This window comes from Gigantopelta aegis, chromosome 13, assembly GCF_016097555.1.
Source record: "Gigantopelta aegis isolate Gae_Host chromosome 13, Gae_host_genome, whole genome shotgun sequence".
Lineage (NCBI taxonomy): Eukaryota > Metazoa > Mollusca > Gastropoda > Neomphalida > Peltospiridae > Gigantopelta > Gigantopelta aegis.
This window is the reverse complement of record NC_054711.1, coordinates 3,273,705-3,297,419: the sequence shown is the minus strand read 5'-3', so window position 1 is coordinate 3,297,419 and position 23,715 is coordinate 3,273,705. Positions and strand designations below refer to the sequence as shown.

The window sequence follows — 23,715 nt, the reverse complement described above, 5'->3', positions numbered from 1 at the left end:
AGACTGTGGGACCGTTACCAGCAACATGGATCAACACGTGACCTCCCTAGATCCGGTCGACCACGGGTCACTACCCCCGGGCAGGACCGCTACATCCGGGTACGCCACCTTCGGGAACGATTGACTACTGCCACCTCCACAGCCGCAGCAATACCAGGTTTGCGCAGGATATCCGACCAGACCGTACGGAACCGCCTACGTGAGGTAGGAATTCGTGCCAGACGTCCAGTTCGAGGTGTCATCTTAACACCACAACACCGTCGACTCCGACTGCAGTGGTGCCAGATTCATCGACAATGGCCTCAACTGCGATGGAGACAGGTGTGGTTCAGTGACGAGTCCCGATTTCTGCTCCGACGTCATGATGGAAGATGTCGCGTGTATAGGCGTCGTGGTGAACATTATGCGGCAAACTGCGTGCAGGAAGTGGACAGATTCGGCGGGGGTAGTGTCATGGTGTGGGCAGCCATCTCACACACTGGCAGAACTGACCTGGTCCACGTGCAGGGCAACCTGAATGCACAGGGCTACATTGACCAGATCCTCCGGCCATACATCGTTCCAGTTATGGCCAACGCCAACGCAGTGTTCCAACATGACAACGCCAGACCTCACACAGCACGTCTCACAACGGCTTTCCTACAGAACAACAACATTAATGTCCTTCCTTGGCCATCGATATCACCGGATTTGAACCCAATTGAGCATCTATGGGACGAGTTGGACCGACGCCTCCGACAGCGACAACCACAGCCCCAGACCCTGCCCGAGCTGGCAGCAGCCTTGCAGGCCGAGTGGGCCACCATCCCCCGGGACGTCATCCGTACTCTGGTTGCTTCAATGGGCAGGCGGTGCCAGGCAGTTGTCAACACACGCGGAGGCCACACCCGGTATTGACTCCAGATGACCTTGACCTTGGTGGTGTGTCCTATCACTTACTCACAATGGACTAGAGTGAATTGTGAACAATCCTGCAACATTTGGTAATTATCGGACTCACCATTCAATAATTAAATCAATTCTCCAAATGTTACGACAATGTGGTTTTGCGTTTCTTCTTTTGAAGAGTATATGTGGCAACCTGTACTCAGCGGCCACCTGTCTTAAGCGGCCACGTTTATCTACTCCCTTGTGTGGCCGCTTAAGACAGGTTTGACTATATATATACAGTAGAATCTCATTGGCTCGAACACCCAACGGTCGAACCTACTGGTATTCTCGAACCAAGAACAATGTCCCGATTTTTTCCTCTATTAAACCCTTTTATTTTGGTGCTGATTGGTCGAATACTCCTGGGGTCAAACAGATGCTTTCTCTCGAACCAGTTTATTGGTCCGAACGGTAAAATTAAATATATTTAGCTCGAACGACTAAGTCTATCTGAAGAAATACAAACAATTATTTATGTACGAATTTTTCATCGACCCTTTCACGTTAGTCACAAAGTAAGTTATTATAAATTCGGAAGTGGAACGAATTAATCCTAGATCATATGCCGGCTTATCAAGTTGTTTATTTAGCACCTATCAGTAATTCTCTTTCTAGTACAGACAATTGTACTACGATAATCGTTAGCTGAATGAACCTTGCATGTAACACCAATCAATTGGGGAGCCTAGGCAGGCCTCGCCGATTTACTTTAATCATTTTAATCGCTACTCTACGCATGGGCGTCGGTATATTTTGTTTTTAACTTGAAATACAGGAGAGATCAATGCAATGTAGTGATTGCAACAATAACAGGTAAAGGGCCTCCACCTGTGCTTCGTGCACTTTCATTTTTTTCTCAACGTTGTCAATATGTCGCAAAAGATTCTACAACAGCATAATAAAGAACGATTTTTAAAATTAATAAATATTTATAAATACAGACTAGCAGTGTGTTTGTTTATTTAACAGTGATAAATAATAGTTACAAATATGTATCTCATCTGACTTTTGACGGCGACTTCTTTACTCATGAGTTAATCGGACAATCTTGCTCAAGCCATTTTTACAGAAATATGCGAGGTGTTCCGATTGGTTTTTGTGTTACAGAAGCACCCGACAACGGCCAAATGCATGGTTCGAACTACCCGATGGGTCGAACAGACTTTGATGCACCGACAGTGTTCGAGCCAATGAGATTCTACTGTATATATATATATATATATATATGTGTGTGTGTGTGTGTGTGTGTATGTATATATATATATATATATATATATATATATATATATATAGTGTGTGTGTGTGTGTGTGTATTATATATATATATATATATACACACACACACACACTCTCTCTCTCTCTCTCTCTCTCTCTCTCTCTCTCTCTCTCTCTCTCTCTCTCTCTCTCAAAATATATATATATATCGATCGATCATATCGATATACACCACACACACACACACTTTTCAAGTCGCCCATAACAACCCTTTGTCCAAGTTGTTGCACGCCCCCCAATTTGTAAATAGACTAGTTTCAGTCTATTTTGTCAAGGGACGTTACTCTTCACGCACATGCGCAATAGGAATGCGAAATACCTCTACTGTGGTCTGAGGCCTGATATAGAGTGACTCAGTCTGATGAGGCTTTTGTAAACAATAGTGGTGAGATATATGTATAGTGTGACTCAGTCTTATGAGACTTTAGATGACAGACTCACATTAACTCGACCATCTTTAGTTTATATCGTAACAAGAATTCAATGGAATTAAGAATTCAATTATCTTGCCTACCATAAAGAAATTTCTGTGCACTGTGAAGATAGATAGGTGCAACTTTTTTGATGATAAGCGGTCGGTCTAGGATCAGTCTTCGTCAATGGGCCCATTGGGCTATTTCGTATTCCAGTCAGTGCACCACGACTGGTATATAAAAGGATGTGGTATGTGCTATCATGGTATGTGCTATCCTGTCTGTGGGATGGCATATTTAAAAGATCTCTTGCTACTAATGGAAAAATGTAGCAGGTTTCCTCTCTAAGCCTCTATGTCAGAATTACCAAATGTTTGACATCCAGTAGCTGATGATTAATAAATCAATGTGCTCTAGTGTGTCATTAAAAAAAAACCTTTAACTTTTTAACCTACCAAAAACCTGAAAGAAATCTTTGATATGTACTTTCCTACAGACAGAACAGCAAAACCATCACCTTTGATGTACCAATCATGGGTTTAAATAAAAGTTTGTTTTGTTTAACGACACCACTAGAGCACACTGATTTATAAATCACTGGCTATTAAATGTCAAACAGTGGGTAATTTTGACACAGTCTTAGAGAGGAAAACCACTACATTTTCCCATTAGCCAGTCAGGTCAGGTCAGGTCAGGTCATAGGGTTTTACGTGCACATTCAGAACAAGCTGTTGTAGTGAACGCCTGTCATGGGCTCCTCCGTCCTGGACAGGAAAAGAGTAGAGGTGGGTGAGAGAGGGGACCACCCACGCTGGCAAGTGCATGGGAGTACTAGCAGCCCGACCGAGGTCGATAGTAGGCGGGGGCAATTTTGGTGCTATTAAATTTTGAATATCCCGTAGGATTAAGTCATAAAAGAAATATGGTGCAATTTCATGAAGGAATTTTGGCGCATTCTTTGACAGTTCACCAAAAAGTAACAAGGGAGCTACATGTTATGTTTGAACTTAGTACGCCGAGAGTAGCTTGTTATAGGAACCCAGCCTATTGATAGCCGTCATTGTATGTCTCCACAGGTTGCCCTGAGTTTCCATTGGCAGCAAGGGATCTTTTATATGCACCAAACCATAGGCAGGACAATAGTGGTGAGATGCTTGGGTAGGGTGACTCAGTCTGATGATGCTTTTTGTGACAACAACAGTGATGAGGCAGGAAGGATATGTTTTATTTAACGATGCACTCAACACATTTTATTTATGGTTATATGGCGTCGGACATATGGTTAAGGACCACACAGATATAGAGAGAGTAAACCCGCTGTCACCACTTCATGGGCTATTCTTTTCGATTAGCAGCAAGTGATCTTTTATATGCACCATCCCACAGACAGGATAATACATACTATGGCCTTTGTTCCAGCACTGGCTGGAATGAGAAATAGCCCAATGGGGCCATAAACTGGGATTGATCCTAAACCAACCGATCATCAGGCTAGTGCTTCACCACTGGGCTATGTCCCGCCCCACAAGTGGTGAGATGCCTGGGTGGAGTGACTCAGTCTAATGAGGCGTTTTGTAACAACAATAGTGTGAGATGTGCATGAGGAAAGTGCTTTACCATTGGGCTACGTCCTGCCCCACAAGTGGTGAGATGCCTGGGTGGGGTGACTCAGTCTAATGAGGCGTTTGTAACAACAATAGTGTGAGATGTGCATGAGGCAAGTGCTTTACCATTGGGCTACGTCCTGCCCCACAAGTGGTGAGATGCCTGGGTGGGGTGACTCAGTCTAATGAGGCGTTTTGTAACAACAATAGTGTGAGATGTGCATGAGGCAAGTGCTTTACCACTGGGCTACGTCCTGCCCCAAATTCAGAGAATGGGTCCACCCAGGGGTTTTGATCCTACGACACAAGCATCTGAGGCTAGCACTCGACCAACTGGGCTAGATCTCTCCCCCCAAAAAAACCCCACCCCAACAATTTAATAAGAGTACTCACCACTTTTCATGGGGACTCCCTTCACCCATCTGCTGGCTTCCTCCATCAACACCAACACCCGGACGACGGCAATCTCCCACTTGCTTTTGGACGATGCCAATGTCTTTTCTGGAAGAGAAATTATTTATTGTATTCTACTAACTATTTCCCACTTGCTTTTGGACGAAGCCAATGTCTTTTCTGGAAGAGAAATTATTTATTGTATTCTACAAACTATTTCCCATTATTTATTGCATTCTACAAACTATTTCCCATTATTTATTGCATTCTACAAACTATTTCCCATTATTTATTGCATTCTACAAACTATTTCCCACTTACTTTTGGACGACGCCAATGTCTTTTCTGGAAGAGAAATTATTTATTGCATTCTACAAACTATTTCCCATTATTTATTGTATTCTACAAACTATTTCCCACTTGCTTTTGGACGAAGCCAATTTCTTTTCTGGAAGAGAAATTATTTATTGCATTCTACAAACTATTTCCTATTATTTATTGCATTCTACAAACTATTTCCCATTATTTATTGCATTCTACAAACTATTTCCCACTTGCTTTTGGACGACGCCAATTTCTTATTTATTGCTTTTGGATGAAGTTTCCCACTGATAATACCTTTTTTTTTTGGAACAGAAATTATTTATTGTATTCTTCAAAAATTTCCCATTTGGTTTTGGATGAAGTTTCCCACTTGATTTTATACAAAGATAATATCTTTTCTGGAACAGAAATTATTGTATAGATCAAAAAATTTCCCATTTGCTTTTGGACGACGCCAATATCTTGTCTGGAACAGAAATTATTTATTGCATTCCTCAAACAATTTCCCCATTTATTTTCTGGAAGAGAAAATAATTGTATTCTACATTGTTTCTCATTTGTTTTCTGGAAGAGAAATTATTTACTGTATTTTTCAAACAATTTCCCATTTCTTTTTAGATGAAGTTTCCCACTTGATTTTAGACAAAGATAATACCTTTTCTGGAACAAAAAGTATTCATTGTATTTTTTAAACAATTTCCCAGTTATTTTTGGACAAAGTTTCCCACTTTATTTTTAACAAAAATAAAAACATTTCTTGAAGAGAAATTATATATAGAGATTATTATACGAGCTTGTGTGTCATACTGATTTTACGAAACGAGTGTCAGGATTTTTGTATTGCCGAAGCGAGCGCGAGGGTAATACACGAATCCTGACACGAATTTCATAAAATCAGTACGACTCACAAGCGAGTGTAATAATTTCTTTATTATCCATATTATTATTGTTGTTATCTTCATGAATAACAAGACACAACTCAAAATGTTTCAGCCACAACTAGAAGGAGACGACAAAATGACGTCATATTTCAAATGCACAGTTTGAACTAGGACTGGAAAAACACCATGTTATGATGTCATTTACCAAAATTACGTCATTACACTTGTTATTACACGTGTGCTTCGTATGATTATTATTAACTCGGTTATGTTGAACCATGTGGATAATAACACTTGTTATTACACGTGTGCTTCATATGATTATTATTAACTAGGTTATGTTGAGCCATATGGATAATAACACTTGTTATTACATGTGTGCTTCGTATGATTATTATTAACTCGGTTATGTTGAACCATGTGGATAATAACACTTGTTATTACACGCGTGCTTCGTATGATTATCATTAACTCGGTTATGTTGAACCATGTGAATAATAAAGCATATTCTTCAAGTTGACAGAAATTGTTGCACGCAAAACTCATTCTGACCTGGTTGGCCAATCATTACAGGGCTCGAAATTAATGGAGGCAATGACGGACGCCAATTACCTTAGCTGCGATACGAATTGTCATAGGTCACTCATGGCCAGTTTGTTCTGTAACAAATCCTTTTTCATATGTATTCAATTATGTTGGCTTAATTACAATACAGTGACATTGATGAAGCCGAGAAATCTTGTTGACAAGTGTTGGATATTTTTGGGTGGGGGGGGAGAGTAGTCTTAAGCCTACATCATATTAGGCAATGCGACTCAACAGGACTGTCACGACATGTCACATCATGTCACGTTATGTCACGTCACATCATGTCAAGTAACGTGCTACGACCCGTTCACACTATATGACGACCTCTGTCTGTGACCATTTATGTGCGGTCAATATCATATGCCATTGGGCAGGCTGAAAATGAGTCACAGACAATGTTTTTCAATACGTACCACACAATGTGACTCAATTCGACAGTTCAGTTGCATCACATCGTATAATGTGATCTAGGTGTAAGCATTACAAAATGAAGAAAACGTAAATCGTTTTCTCTATATATGAACGAAGGAAATGTTTTATTTAACGATACACTCAACACATTTTATTTATGGTTATATGACGTTGGACATATGGTTACGGATCACACAGATATTGAGGGAGGAAACCCGCTGTCGCCACTTCATTGGCTACTCTTTTCAATTAGCAGCAAGGGATCTTTTATATGCACCATTCCACAGAAAGGGTAGTACATACCACGGCCTTTGATATACCAGTTGTGGTGCACTGGCTGGAATGAGATATAGCCCGACTGGCCCACAGATGGGGATCGATTGCAGACCGACTGTGCATTGAGAGAGCGCTCTACCACTGGGCTACGTCCCGCCTCTCTTTACATGAATACTTAACCCGAACTCCTGCTTATAGCATTTCTGCCCTATTTCACTAGACTGCCTAACATTCTAACAGCCAATTAATGTTAGGATCTTCAGACCAGTCTAATGAATGAATAATGGACAAATGCCACAGGACAGAGGTCAGGTTAAGGATTAAAAAGAAATCCTCCCCCTAAATGCTCAATCAACATTACTGTGTGATTATTTGTAGGTCAGGGCCCTGATCCAGAAAGTGATCTTAGCACTAAGATCAGCTTAAGAGTTTACTGTGATCTTAGTGTTAAGATTGCTTCGTGGAACGGGGCCCTGCTCTAACATGCATACCGTCAAGAACTGGCATTCTTGGAATGTTCTTCTTAGCATACCTGAAAAATAAACAGTTATTTATATTAAGAAAATTCTAAATATATTTATAATAACATTCTTCAGTGTTCATAAAACATTTTCTTTTACATTCATAAACACTTTGTTGTACATTCATAAACACTTTGTTCTACATGTACATTCATAAACACTTTGTTTTACATTAATAAAACACTTTGTTCTACATGTACATTCATAAACACTTTGTTTTACATTAATAAAACACTTTGTTCTACATGTACATTCATAAACACTTTGTTTTACACATAAAAAAAACAACATTTTTATTTATTTTTTACATTCTACTAAAACACTTTCTTCAACATTCTTGGACATTTTCTTCTACATTCATAAACACTTTCTTCTATATTAATAAAACATTCTTTTACATTTATAAAACATGTCAGTGTTCTCGCTGCTCCATTTAAGTGGGGAGGCCCGCCCTGCTATTGCATTTAGCCGCCCTCCTTTCACATTCTCCGCCCTCCTTTATTTTTCTGCGCCACTCTTTATTTTCCAGCACCCTACTATATTTTCTAGCACCTATCTCAGCTATTTCCAAATGCACACTTTTTTCCACACATAAATAACCCACAATGATCAGTCTGCACACTGAAGGTTGTGGTGCTGCGCAGCCGCCCTCCTTTAATTTTCACCCAGCGAGAACACTGCATGTTTTAGTCAGGAGACATCAAAATGAGTCTTTTATGCATGATGGGTGAGTTACAATTTTTTAATGTATACATACTTGATTGACTTAAAATTTTAAAAATGTTTTAAAAGACAAGCACCTGTCGTGGTTGGAGAGACCAGGACCCTGTTCCACAAAGCGATCTTAACCCTAAGATCCCCCTAACTGCATAACTACCTTATGCACTAAGATGATCTTAGTGCTAAGATCGCTTCGTGGAATATGGCCAAGGATTGGGATGAGGAGGTGGACAGCAAAAGACATTAGAAGGAGTTAGGAGGAGCTGCAATTTTGGAAGAAATGAGATGGAATTCAAAGAAGAGAAAGAAAAGAGAAGCAGTGGGATATTAAAAAAATATGTGGTGTTGAGTATAGAAATAAATAGCCTCCCACTCACCCCACCCCGCCATTTGACCATCTCCCACTCACCCCACCCCGTCATTTGACCATCTCCCACTCACCCCACCCCGTCATTTAACCATCTCCCACTCACCCCACCCCGCCATTTGACCATCTCCCACCCCGCCATTTGACCATCTCCCACTCACCCCACCCCACCATTTGACCATCTCCCACTCATCCCACCCCGCCATTTGACCATCTCCCACTCACCCCACCCCATCATTTAACCATCTCCCACTCACCCCACCCCGCCATTTCACCATCTCCCGCTCACCCCACCCCACCATTTGACCATCTCCCACTCACCCCACCCCGCCATTTCACCATCTCCCGCTCACCCCACCCGCCATTTAACCATCTCCCGCTCACCCCACCCGCCATTTAACCATCTCCCACTCACCCCACCCACCATTTAACCATCTCCCACTCACCCCACCCGCCATTTAACCATCTCCCGCTCACCCCACCCACCATTTCACCATCTCCCACTCACCCCACCCACCATTTAACCATCTCCTGCTCACCTCACCCGCCATTTCACCATCTCCCGCTCACCCCACCCCGCCATTTAACCATCTCCCACTCACCCCACCCCACCATGTGACCATCTCCCACTCACTCCACCCTGCCATTTGACCATCTCCCGAATACAACAAATATTTAAGAAACATCTTACGGTGCTGTCAAATTTTTAATCTGTTTTAATATTTCTTGTCCAACCGATGCCATATTCTGAGTAGATCTTGTGAAGTCAGCCAAGCAATGCCTGAAAAATCAAAATGTGGTCAATAATTCAGGACAGTATGAAGAAGGGGGGTGGCAGGGAGCAATTAGCCCCTCCAGACAAAATACAGTGAAACCTCTCAAAACCAGACCCTCTATAAACTGGAATTCCCTAAAAACCGAACATGTCCCACGGTCTTTTTAAAAAATCAGTACAGAACTTAATCTGTCTAAACTGGATACCTCTTTAAACCAGACATTTTACTTGATCCTGAGGGTGTCCGGTTCAGAGGGGTTTCACTGTAAATAAAAAGCCCTTTTTGTCTAACTAGAGAAGAAAGAAAGAAAGAAATGTTTTATTTAACGACGCACTCAACACATTTTATTTACGGTTATATGGCGTCAGACATATGGTTAAGGACCACACAGATATTGAGAGATGAAACCCGCCATCGCCACTTCATGGGCTACTCTTTCCGATTAGCAGCAAGGGATCTTTTATTTGCGCTTCCCACAGGCAGGATAGCACAAATCATGGCCTTTGTTGAACCAGTTATGGATCACTGGTCAGTGCAAGTGGTTTACACCTATTCATTGAGCCTTACGGAGCACTCATTCGGGGTTTGGAGTCGGTATCTGGATTAAAATTCCCATGCCTCGACTGGGATCCGAACCCAGTACCTACCAGCTTGTTGACTGATGGCCTAACCATGACGTCACCGAGGCCGGTAACTAGGGAAGAAGACTTGCGAGAATACTATTTGGCAATATTTTTATCTTGTACTCATAAACTGATGTGGTCCTTCGAGAGTCCCTTTGGGCTCTACTGAATGAAGGAAAGGAAAGAAAATGGTTTAGTTAACGACGCACTCAACACATTTTATTTATGGTTATATGGCGTCGGGCATATAGTTAAGGACCACACAGATATTGAGAGAGGAAACCCGCTGTCGCCACTTCATGGGCTACACCTTTTGATTAGCAGCAAGGTATCTTTTATATGCACCATCCCATAGACAGGATAGCACATACCACAGCCTTTGATGTACTAGTCATGGTGCACTGGCTGGAGCGAGAAATAGGCCAATGGACCCACTGACGGGGATCGATCCCAAACCGACCATGCATCAAGCGAGCACTTTACCACTGGGCTACGTCTCGCCCCCCCCTCCCCCCAATTGAATGAATGAGGCGGGAAGTAGCCCAGTGGCAAAGCGCTCGCTTGATGCACAGTCTTTTTATACAAGCACTTTCTCCCTGGGGCGGGATGGATCCTAGTGGTAACACTGAAACACGGAATATGATGTCATGTAAACTGATCTTTATGTAGAACAAACACAAACAAAATCTGTGCCTGCATCTTCTGCAGTCCACATGGCTAATACAGGGCCGTAGCTAGGATTATTAATTGTTTTTTTTTGGGGGGGGGGGGGGGGAACCACTGGCGTAGGAAGTGGGAGGCCCCCCCCCACACTTTTCAAATATTTTGCTTTATATTTGCTTTTTAATAAGTGTAAAAGTGTGTAAATATAAAAGTGTGGCCCCCCACCCCATTTTTTGGCAGCTTCCTACGCCACTAGCAACTAAGTAGTTAATAGTTTAAAACACCTTAAACGTTTAAGAAGAGGATTTTCTTTATGTTTCTATAATTGTTTCCAGATTTTTTATTTCTCAGGTGCAACTGTCCCCCTTTCTCCCCCCCCCCCCCCCCCCCCCCCCCCAGCTACGGCCCTGTAATAACATATTACTGTGCCATGATTCTTTGTTTGTGTCCCAACCCAGGCACATGTATAGGAACTTATATAGAGCAATTTGAGTCATGCTTCATCAGAGAAATATAAAAAAAACCTGAAATTTATTTTGAGATGGGTGAGTTAGGGGTGACTATTGCAGCCAGGTTTACTTTTGCAATAGCATTGTTAAAATACTAATGTGATAGTATTGCAATAGTGATAGTACTATTGCAATAGTATTGTGAGTTCTTAAATCGCTTGATAACAATAATATGAATAGATATTTCACAATACTATTTACCTCAGTCTTCAAATGTGTGTGTGTGTGTGTGTGTTTCTTGTGTATCTGTCTGCATGAATGTGCGTGTGTATGTACGTATCTCTGTGTTGTACTTAATTATTTGTACTAATGTCACTAGGTAGTGAAATCATATGTTGGTCAAAGACTATATCATTTGACTATGCATACTATCAAAACTATCGATAGTTGAGCAAACAATTGCGATAGTTATTGATAGTTGAATTAACTATCAATGCATTGCTATCGAGGCACTGACTATTGCAACATACTGATAGTTTGATGTATTGTTAAACCAATAGTGTGTGTGTGTGTGTGGTTTTTTCAACCCCAAAACACCCCTTTGCGTTGTGCCTTAAACCATCATCATCATCTCAACTGCCATCATCATCACAACCACCACCATCATCATCACAACCAACCATCATCATCACAAACCACACAACCAATCATCATCACAACCAACATCATCATCATCATCATCATCACCAACACATCATCATGCCATCATCATCACAACTGCCATCATCATCACAACCACCATCATCATCATCATCACAACCATCACAACCACCACAATCATCATCACAACCACCACAATCATCATCACAACCAACATCATCATCATCTCAACTGCCATCATCATCACAACCACCACCATCATCATCACAACCAACATCATCATCACAACTGCCATCATCATCACAACCACCACGATCATCATCACAACCAACATCATCATCACAACCAACATCATCATCATCACAACTGCCATCATCATCACAACCACCACAATCATCATCACAACCACCACAATCATCATCACAACCACCACAATCATCATCACAACCAACATCATCATCATCACAACCAACATAATCATCATCACAACTGCCATCATCATCACAACCAACATCATCATCATCACAACCAACATCATCATCATCACAACTGCCATCATCATCACAACCAACATCATCATCATCACAACCAACATCATCATCATCACAACTGCCATCATCATCACAACCACCACCATCATCATCACAACAAACATCATCATCACAACTGCCATCATCATCACAACCACCACAATCATCATCACAACCAACATCATCATCATCATCATGCCATCATCACACAACACCACAATCATCATCATCAACACACCACAATCATCATCACAACCAACACATCATCATCATCAACTCATCATCATCACAAACAACACAATCATCATCACAACCAACACAATCATCATCACAACCAACACAATCATCATCACAACCAACACAATCATCATCACAACCAACACAATCATCATCACAACCAACACCATCATCATCACAACCACCACCATCATCATCACAACCAACACCACCATCATCACAACCAACACCATCATCATCACAACCAACACCATCATCATCACACTGAAGGCGGCAGGATGTAGCCTAGTGGTAAATCGCTCACTTGATGCACGGTCAGTCAAGGATCAATCCCTGTTGGTGAAGCCATTGGTCTATTTCTCATTCCAGCTAGTACACCACAACTGGTGTAACAAAGGTCATGGTATGTACTATTCTTTCTGTGGAATGATGCATAGGAATGATTCCTTGCTGTTAATCGAAAAGAGTAGCCCATGCATGAAGTGGCGACAGCAGGTTTCCTCTCTATATCTGTGTGGTCTTTAACCATAAGTCCGACGTCATATAACCGTTATTGAAATGTGCTGAGTGTGTCGTTAAATAAAACATTCCTTTTCTTTTTCCTTTCCATCCAGCAGTGTCGTAGGAAGATGCCAAAAAGTGTGTGTGTGTGTGAGGGGGGGGGGGGGGGGCACACTTTTATATTTACACACTTTTACACTATTATAAAGCACATTTAAAGCAAAATATCTGAAAAGTGCCCCCCTTGCCCCCCCCCCCCCCCCCCATTTCCTACGCCAGTGATATTACATGCTAATAATAACACTAAAACTTCATACTTTATTTTGAATTATGTTTTGTTTTTAAACAATAATGGTCAGTAAGACAAACTACCAATACAAAGTGACGCCATCAGGAATGACGTTCCCTGACAATGCTTTTTTTTCATTTTTTACATTCATCGAGAAATGAACAAACTCACGTTGCTGCAGCTGGACCAATGAGATGACGTTAAATTGTAATGAATGTAACAGACATTTAATTATAGAATGATGATCCGATCAAACTTACAGAATTGTTCTGTGAGACTTGTTTTCTTCTTCCTCTAATGCCTCTATCACATCATCTTCTTCTAATATAGTTTCTTCCTAAACACAAATAATAATGTTTTAAAAACATCTATCACATCATCTTCTTCTAATATAGTTTCTTCCTAAACACAAATAATAATGTTTTAAAAACATCTATCACATCATCTTCTTCTAATATAGCTTCTTCCTAAACACAAATAATAATGTTTTAAAAACATCTACCACATCTTCTTCTAATATAGTTTCTTCCTAAACACAATTAATAATGTTTTAAAAACATCTATCACATCATCTTCTTCTAATATAGCTTCTTCCTAAACACAAATAATAATGTTTTAAAAACATCTATCACATCATCTTCTTCTAATATAGCTTCTTCCTAAACACAAATAATAATGTTTTAGAAACATCTATCACATCATCTTCTTCTAATATAGCTTCTTCCTAAACACAAATAATAATGTTTTAGAAACATCTATCACATCATCTTCTTCTAATATAGTTTCTTCCTAAACACAAATAATAATGTTTTAAAAACATCTATCACATCATCTTCTTCTAATATAGCTTCTTCCTAAACACAAATAATAATGTTTTAAAAACATCTACCACATCTTCTTCTAATATAGTTTCTTCCTAAACACAATTAATAATGTTTTAAAAACATCTACCACATCATCTTCTTCTAATATAGTTTCTTCCTAAACACAAATAATAATGTTTTAAAAACATCTATCACATCATCATCTTCTTCTAATATAGCTTCTTCCTAAACACAAATAATAATGTTTTAAAAACAATCACATCATCTTCTTCTAATATAGCTTCTTCCTAAAACACTTTTTTAAAAACATCTATCACATCTTCTTCTTCTTCTAAACACAAATATATGCTTCTATCCTCTTCTAATAACTAAACACAAATAATAATGTTTTAAAAACATCTATCACATCATCTTCTTCTAATATAGCTTCTTCCTAAACACAAATAATAATGTTTTAAAAACATCTACCACATCTTCTTCTTCTAATATAGCTTCTTCCTAAACACAAATAATAATGTTTTAAAAACATCTATCACATCTTCTTCTAATATAGCTTCTTCCTGAACACAAATAATAATGTTTTAAAAACATCTATCACATCATCTTCTTCTAATATAGCTTCTTCCTAAACACAAATAATAATGTTTTAAAAACATCTATCACATCATCTTCTTCTAATATAGCTTCTTCCTAAACACAAATAATAATGTTTTAGAAACATCTATCACATCATCTTCTTCTAATATAGCTTCTTCCTAAACACAAATAATAATGTTTTAAAAACATCTATCACATCTTCTTCTAATATAGCTTCTTCCTAAACACAAATAATAATGTTTTAAAAACATCTATCACATCATCTTCTTCTAATATAGCTTCTTCCTAAACACAAATAATAATGTTTTAAAAACATCTATCACATCATCTTCTTCTAATATAGCTTCTTCCTAAACACAAATAATAATGTTTTAAAAACATCTATCACATCATCTTCTTCTAATATAGCTTCTTCCTAAACACAAATAATAATGTTTTAAAAACATCTACCACATCTTCTTCTAATATAGCTTCTTCCTAAACACAAATAATAATGTTTTAAAAACATCTACCACATCATCTTCTTCTAATATAGCTTCTTCCTAAACACAAATAATAATGTTTTAAAAACATCTATCACATCTTCTTCTAATATAGCTTCTTCCTGAACACAAATAATAATGTTTTAAAAACATCTATCACATCATCTTCTTCTAATATAGCTTCTTCCTAAACACAAATAATAATGTTTTAAAAACATCTATCACATCATCTTCTTCTAATATAGCTTCTTCCTAAACACAAATAATAATGTTTTAAAAACATCTATCACATCATCTTCTTCTAATATAGCTTCTTCCTAAACACAAATAATAATGTTTTAAAAACATCTATCACATCATCTTCTTCTAATATAGCTTCTTCCTAAACACAAATAATAATGTTTTAAAAACATCTATCACATCATCTTCTTCTAATATTGCTTCTTCCTAAACACAAATAATAATGTTTTAAAAACATCTATCACATCTTCTAATATAGCTTCTTCCTAAACACAAATAATAATGTTTTAAAAACATCTATCACATCTTCTAATATAGTTTCTTCCTAAACACAAATAATAATGTTTTAAAAACATCTACCACATCATCTTCTTCTAATATAGTTTCTTCCTAAACACAAATAATAATGTTTTAAAAACATCTGCCACATCTTCTTCTAATATAGTTTCTTCCTAAACACAAATAATAATGTTTTAAAAACATCTACCACATCATCTTCTTCTAATATAGTTTCTTCCTAAACACAAATAATAATGTTTTAAAAACATCTACCACATCTTCTTCTAATATAGTTTCTTCCTAAATGCAAATAATAATGTTTTAAAAATATCTATCACATCATCATCTTCTTCTAATATAGTTTCTTCCTAAACACAAATAATGTTTTAAAAACATCTACCACATCTTCTTCTAATATAGTTTCTTCCTAAACACAAATAATCATGTTTTAAAAACTATCATATCATTTTCTAATATAGTTTCTTCCTATAACAAATAATGGTTTAAAACATCTATCACATCATCTTCTTCTAATATAGCTTCTTCCTAAACACAAATAATAATTTTTTAAAAACATCTATCACATCTTCTTCTTCTAATATAGTTTCTTCCTCAACGCAAATAATAATGTTTTAAAAACATCTACCACATCATCTTCTTCTAATATAGTTTCTTCCTAAACACAAATAATAATGTTTTAAAAACATCTATCACATCATCTTCTTCTAATATAGCTTCTTCCTAAACACAAATAATAATGTTTTAAAAACATCTATCACATCATCTTCTTCTAATATAGTTTCTTCCTAAACACAAATAATAATGTTTTAAAAACATCTATCACATCATCTTCTTCTAATATAGTTTCTTCCTAAACACAAATAATAATGTTTTAAAAACATCTATCACATCATCTTCTTCTAATATAGCTTCTTCCTAAACACAAATAATAATGTTTTAAAAACATCTATCACATCATCATATAGTTTCTTCCTAAAAACAAATAATATTAAAAAAAAATAAAAAAATTCTGCATTATAAACACTTTCTTCTACATTAATGAACACTTTCATCTACAAATTTATAAACAAATCCCCTCGCAATGAAATCATTCTACTCCTATATACCGTATTTCCTCTAATAAGTGCCAGCCTCCAATACGCACTGGGTCTGTAACATTATGCAACAAAATAAATGATGGGTCTCTAATAAGCACCGGGTCTCCAATAAACGCTGGGTAAGACAGCCGAAAACGGCATAATTTAGGCACTTTACGCAGACAAATAATATTAATTTGTTCATTGTTTTGTTAAAGTTTAGTTTTGTTACAGTTCAAAATTAAAAATTTAAAAATAAATAAAATTGTAACTTTGTAGTTTTTACATTTAATTTCTAAAATTTGTTTAAAAAAAAAAAAAGGCAGGATCACCAATAAGCGCGGGGTCTGCGACCGTTTTGAAATGAAAAAGCACCCGGGCGCATATTAGAGGAAATACGGTATTTGAAGTTTTCTGAAAATCGAAATGAGAAATGAAGTCGCTATCTAGAGCGCTGACATCGTATTTCTATTTTTAGTACCAATGACCTTGACTTACATTAAGTTGTCACTCTGATTTTGTAAAATCCTGCAGGTCCACAAAAATGAGTGGAGATGCATCTGTTTATAATCTAGGAGAGGGGTGGGGGGTACAAGGCAGCACAAGAACAGTGTAGCAAAACAATTTTATACTAAAAATGTCAGAAAATGATGTCATTACATAAATCAGGTCATGGGAAGAACGTTAGAAACTGATTTATGTGTATTTTAAAGCAGTCTTGTTGTTTGTAATTATGAGAATTGTTGTCATTTTGTTGTGAATTTATCAATGTACATGTATAACACTTTGCTATGCCACAACATGCAACTGCTATACATCTTATACAGTCTTATACAGCAGGACAAAAACAGTAAGTTTTGAGCCTCTAGTTGGGGAGCTCGTCCCCTCCCCAACCCCCTCCCCTCCCCCATAACAGTAGGCTTTGGGCCTCTAACTGGGGAGCACATCCCCTCCCTCCATAACAGTATGCTTTGGGCCTCTATTTGGGAGCACAACCCCTCCATCTCCCCCCATAATAGTAGGCTTTGGGCCTCTAGTTGGGGAGCACAGCCCTCCGCCTTGCCCATAACAGTAGGCTTTTGGCCTTTAGTTGGCAGCACAACCCCTCCCCCTCCCCATAACAGTAGGCTTTGGGCCTCTAGTTGGGAGCACAACCCCTCCTCCCCATAACAGTAGTCTTTGGGCCTCTAGTTGGGAGCACAACCCCTCCTCCCCATAACAGTAGGCTTTGGGCCTCTTAGTTGGAGAGCACAGCCCCTCCCCCCTCCCCCATAACAGTAGGCTTTGGGCCTCTTAGTTGGAGAGCACAGCCCCTCCCCCCTCCCCCATAACAGTAGGCTTTGGGCCTCTTAGTTGGAGAGCACAGCCCCTCCCCCTCCCCCATAACAGTAGGCTTTGGGCCTCTTAGTTGGAGAGCACAGCCCCTCCCCCCTCCCCCATAACAGTAGGCTTTGGGCCTCTTAGTTGGAGAGCACAGCCCCTCCCCCCTCCCCCATAACAGTAGGCTTTGGGCCTCTTAGTTGGAGAGCACAGCCCCTCCCCCTCCCCCATAACAGTAGGCTTTGGGCCTCTTAGTTGGAGAGCACAACCCCTCCCCCCTCCCCCATATCAGTAGGCTTTGGGCCTCTTAGTTGGAGAGCACAGCCCCTCCCCCTCCCCCATAACAGTAGGCTTTGGGCCTCTTAGTTGGAGAGCACAGCCCCTCCCCCCTCCCCCATAACAGTAGGCTTTGGGCCTCTTAGTTGGAGAGCACAGCCCCTCCCCCCTCCCCCATAACAGTAGGCTTTGGGCCTCTTATTTGGAGAGCACAGCCCTCCCCCCTCCCCCATAACAGTAGGCTTTGGGCCTCTTAGTTGGAGAGCACAGCCCCTCCCCCTCCCCCATAACAGTAGGCTTTGGGCCTCTTAGTTGGAGAGCACAGCCCCTCCCCCCTCCCCCATAACAGTAGGCTTTGGGCCTCTTACTTGGAGAGCACAACCCCTCCCCCCTCCCCCATAACAGTAGGCTTTGGGCCTCTTAGTTGGAGAGCACAGCCCTCCCCCTCCCCCATAACAGTAGGCTTTGGGCCTCTAGTTGGGAGAACAACCCCTCCTCCCCATAACAGTAGGCTTTGGGCCTCTAATTGGGGAGCACAACCCCTCCCCCTCCCCCATAACAGTAGGCTTTGGGCCTCTAATTGGGGAGAACATCCCCTCCTCCCCATAACAGTAGGCTTTGGGTATCTAGTTGGAGAGCACAGCTTCTCCCCCTCCCCTCTCCATAACAGTAGGCTTCGGGCCTCCAGATGGGGAGCACAGTCACACCCACCCACCCACCCATCCTGTTTCTATGGCCCTGCTCTGTCATGACAGGTGTCAATCATTTACCAAGTCTTTCTGCTGGTATACGATCCAGTTGTAGATGTCCTGTAAGATACACATCCGCTGGTACGCATTTTCTATTTGTACACGCATATCAGAAACCAAGTTTCGCCGGTCTCTCATCTGGAAAACAACAACAAACAAGTCTTGCAATCGACTTTTTATTTTAAAAATAAAATAAATAATTTACACATTGGAAGTTTTGCAAAAGTAAATGGTGATATGCAACTTAAAATGACTGGTTACTCTTGCATTGTATTAGGATTAAAGTAACAAGTCTTTGGGTTCCAGTGTAAAGAAAAAGTAAAGTAAAGTAACAAGGGACGTTTTTGTGTTTACAATGTTTACACTTTATAATTTATTTGAATAAAGTTACATCGGTAGGTATATTAATGTCATGGATAGGTCAAAGATTACTGGTGGCCAACTATTTGTTTGTGAAATATTGCATGTGACAGCAAATCGAATGTGACTTGTAGATGTTTCTTTTGTTTTCGATCTTAGTATTAGACTTTTTTCACTTGCAATTGGGCATGCTCAAAATAATTGTTTGATGGCCTGAGAAGAAAAAAAAGGAAAGGAATGTTTACTTAATGACACCCCAGCACATTGTTTAATCAGTAGCTATTGGGAAAGGAAAGGAATGTTTGTTTAATGACACCCCAGCACATTGTTTAATCAGTGGCTGTTAGGAAAGGAAAGGAATGTTTGTTTAATGACACCTCAGCACATTGTTTAATCAGTGGCTGTTAGGAAAGGAAAGGAATGTTTGTTTAATGACACCCCATCACATTCTTTAATCAGTGGCTATTAGGAATGGAAATGAATGTTTGTTTAATGACACCCCAGCACATTGTTTAATCAGTGGCTGTTAGGAAACGAAGGTAATGTAAAATATATAATTAAGAGCAACTTATGTGGAGGAATTAAACTGACATGCAATAATACTGTAAGATAAATAATTGAGGGACAGATATAAAAAAAGACAGACGGACGGACGGACAGAGACAGGTTGATGGACAGACAGAAAGATAGATAGAGATTGATGGACAGATGGACAGATGGATGGAGACAAAAGCTAAAGTTCTCTCAGGTTACACCTAAAGGGAACTAGTAGTAATGATCAACACACAAACCTTAACCCTTTTTTGGTGTAACTCTTGCCTATGTTTCTGAAAAAAACAAAAACAAAAAAAAACAATTATACACATAAATGTAACATTGTAAAATAAACCATTACCCATGTTTATGTCTCTATGTGTTGATAAATTACACTGACATGTCAAAATAATGTAAGATAAATAATTAATGGTAACTTATGTGAAGAAATTAACTTAGTGTTAATTTTCACGGGTTGAAACTAAGGTATGTCCCTTTAATATCAGGGCTCAAAATACTGCCATCCTGACTGTTTTCCCGTCAACATCATAAAGGCCTGACAGATTTTTTTGTGTCAAACCAGCAATTATTTCATGTTTCTATTCACACATCAGTTTGCATCAATCATGTTTGGTCCATAAGATTTTGATTCGAGCCGATAGAATGTATAGCTTGGCAGACCTAAAATCTGTCAATTTTAACCCCTGAATATTTAATTTTTACCAAAAAGTCTCTGTTAGTTGGAAACATTTTGCAATGGAAGCAATCTCAGGACAGTCTCTTTAAATATCATATATTTTGTCACAATACAATTAAAGGGACAGACCCTAGTTTTTAAACATTAAGGCATATTTTTCACCTAGACCCTAGTTTCAAATGATAACAATGGACACTAAGTTTGGTTAATTTACAAACCTGTTACAAATTTGGATACATTAGAGTCTGTGACATTGAAATACCCTAAAAATAGACTAAAAATGTGATTCAATAATCATTACTTCTCAGATGCACGTCAGTTTTTAAAATATGAAAAATGCATTATGTGGTGTTAGAAACACCAGGATGACCAGAAACACTTCAGTTGTACGGAAATGTATATTCTAAAGAATACAATATAAGTAATATTTGATTTCAGTGATCATAAACGGCTCTAATAGTGACACATATGCCTTAGTTTTTAAAAACTAGGGTATGTCCCTTTAATTCTGCAAACAGGCTATCATTTGTAAGGGGCCTAAAAACTTCATTGACAATTTTAATAGACATTTTAAACAGTAATGGAATTCAAATCGAATAACTTTTAACTTAATTAACATGAATTGTTGTCCAGCTCTTTCGGGCCACAGACCACAATTAATTACGCTATATGTTTCTATATAGCATTCGTGGTTATAACATTTTTATTAATATCAGCACGCCCGTGGATTTTTGCATGTACCTTAGCCTGCCTGGAGGACACATACCCTGAAAAGGACAACCCCTGTTGTCCAGCTCTTTCTGGTCATAGACCACAATTAATTACGCTCTATGTTTCTATATATCATTCATCCAGCTCTTTCTCCCAGGATATTGATTTAAACAAACACACCCTCTAAACCAGGCCGGAGTACACCACGGGCCGGAATTACTACAAACAAGTTTTCAATGTCAACAAGTTACACATGTTTACAAACTACATGCTCTCCCCTGTCATCTTCAGTTAAATAGTTGCCACTTCCTAGCTGTCTGCCATGAAATAATCAGTCAAACAGCAGACTACTTGCACGGACAAATTTCTAGATTTCGACAACCAAATGGGAAGATAAATGTAATCTGAGGCCAATAAGTTCTGAGTTACCTCCTCTTTCTCTTCTTCTGTTGGCTCCTCCTCATCAAAACCTCCCAGCCGCATTGCCTAAAAATAGACAAGTGATCAATGTTTAAGGTCAACAACAGTCACTTTTCAGACACTTGTTTTCGTTTCGTACACAATAAATAAAACCTATCCAACGATAATTTTTTTCAATGATATATTTCACAAAAGGTACTTTTTATTTCTTTCATTTTGTAAATCTAAAAATTAATATTTTATCCAGAATTACATTTTTGTTTGTTTTTAAATGCCGACCTGTAAACAATGTTGTCTGCTTGTTTGAGACATTTGACAGGGGTCAAGGTTACTAGACCAGTTTTTATTTTAATGTGGCTAAGCATTGTAATAATATAGCTAATTTTGAATATGAATGATGTCAGTATTCCAATGACGTCACTTTGAATCTCCTTACAATAACCATAAACTGGGTACACGACATTTCCATTTAAAAAATGCTGGAAAAATTCCATTGCAAAATTGCTATTGAAAATTTTTTGTTTGAACATTACTAATGCACCTGAATGTGTTTGAAGAAAATCTTGTACCTTTTACGAAATATGGATTTCAAGTGAAATTACAGTAAGGTCTCACTACACAGTTGACTTCCGGGTGAGAGTTCATTCATCACAGTCTACTATACATGTAGTTCCTAATTGTGACATATGTTATGGTTCACATATTCACTTCCAGGAAATGGTAAAGAATTAAAACAATATGTATTTGATAGTAAGCCTTCTGGCTGTATTTTGCCCATGTTATTTTGTAATATTGTGCATTGACCTATTGGGACATGGGTGTATAGTGCAAGAGACAGCCGGAGTAGCCCAGTGGTAAAGCAAAGCATTCAGTGTTTCCCCTAGCTTGTGTTAGTCATTAACTTGTTATTCTCTAGTTAAACTGGGGACGGGACGTAGCCCAGTGGTAAAGCAAAGCATTCAGTGTTTCCCCTAGCTTGTGTTAGTCATTAACTTGTTATTCTCTAGTTAAACTGGGGGTGGGATGTAGCCCAGTGGTAAAGCAAAGCATTCAGTGTTTTCCCTAGCTTGCGTTAGTCATTAACTTGTTATTCTCTAGTTAAACTGGGGGCGGGACGTAACCCAGTGGTAAAGCAAAGCATTCAGTGTTTTCCCTAGCTTGCGTTAGTCATTAACTTGTTATTCTCTATTTAAACTGGGGGCGGGACGTAACCCAGTGGTAAAGCAAAGCATTCAGTGTTTTCCCTAGCTTGCGTTAGTCATTAACTTGTTATTCTCTAGTTAAACTGGGGATGGGGCGTAGCCCAGTGGTAAAGCAAAGCATTCAGTGTTTCCCCTAGCTTGCGTTAGTCATTAACTCGTTATTCTCTAGTTAAACTGGGGACGGGACGTAGCCCAGTGGTAAAGCAAAGCATTCAGTGTTTTCCCTAGCTTGCGTTAGTCATTAACTTGTTATTCTCTAGTTAAACTGGGGGTGGGACGTAGCCCAGTGGTAAAGCAAAGCATTCAGTGTTTTCCCTAGCTTGCGTTAGTCATTAACTTGTTATTCTCTAGTTAAACTGGGGGTGGGACGTAGCCCAGTGGTAAAGCAAAGCATTCAGTGTTTTCCCTAGCTTGCGTTAGTCATTAACTTGTTATTCTCTAGTTAAACTGGGGACGGGACGTAGCCCAGTGGTAAAGCAAAGCATTCAGTGTTTTC

General features: G+C 39.0%; 1 protein-coding gene across 1 annotated transcript in view; it reads right to left on the bottom strand.

The window, feature by feature from the left end:
• The window catches only part of LOC121387398 (uncharacterized protein PB18E9.04c-like), a 49,362-nt gene extending 27,282 nt beyond the window's left edge, over positions 1-22,080 (bottom strand). Inside the window, exons 1-7 of the mRNA XM_041518505.1 lie at positions 22,027-22,080; positions 20,447-20,482; positions 19,317-19,433; positions 13,692-13,768; positions 9,395-9,484; positions 7,587-7,627; positions 4,616-4,723 (exon numbers count right to left, since the gene is read on the bottom strand). Of these exons, the coding sequence (XP_041374439.1) occupies positions 4,616-4,723; positions 7,587-7,627; positions 9,395-9,484; positions 13,692-13,768; positions 19,317-19,433; positions 20,447-20,482; positions 22,027-22,080 (523 nt within the window). The remainder of the gene's footprint in view (positions 1-4,615; positions 4,724-7,586; positions 7,628-9,394; positions 9,485-13,691; positions 13,769-19,316; positions 19,434-20,446; positions 20,483-22,026) is intronic.
• Positions 22,081-23,715: the final 1,635 nt, after the last annotated feature.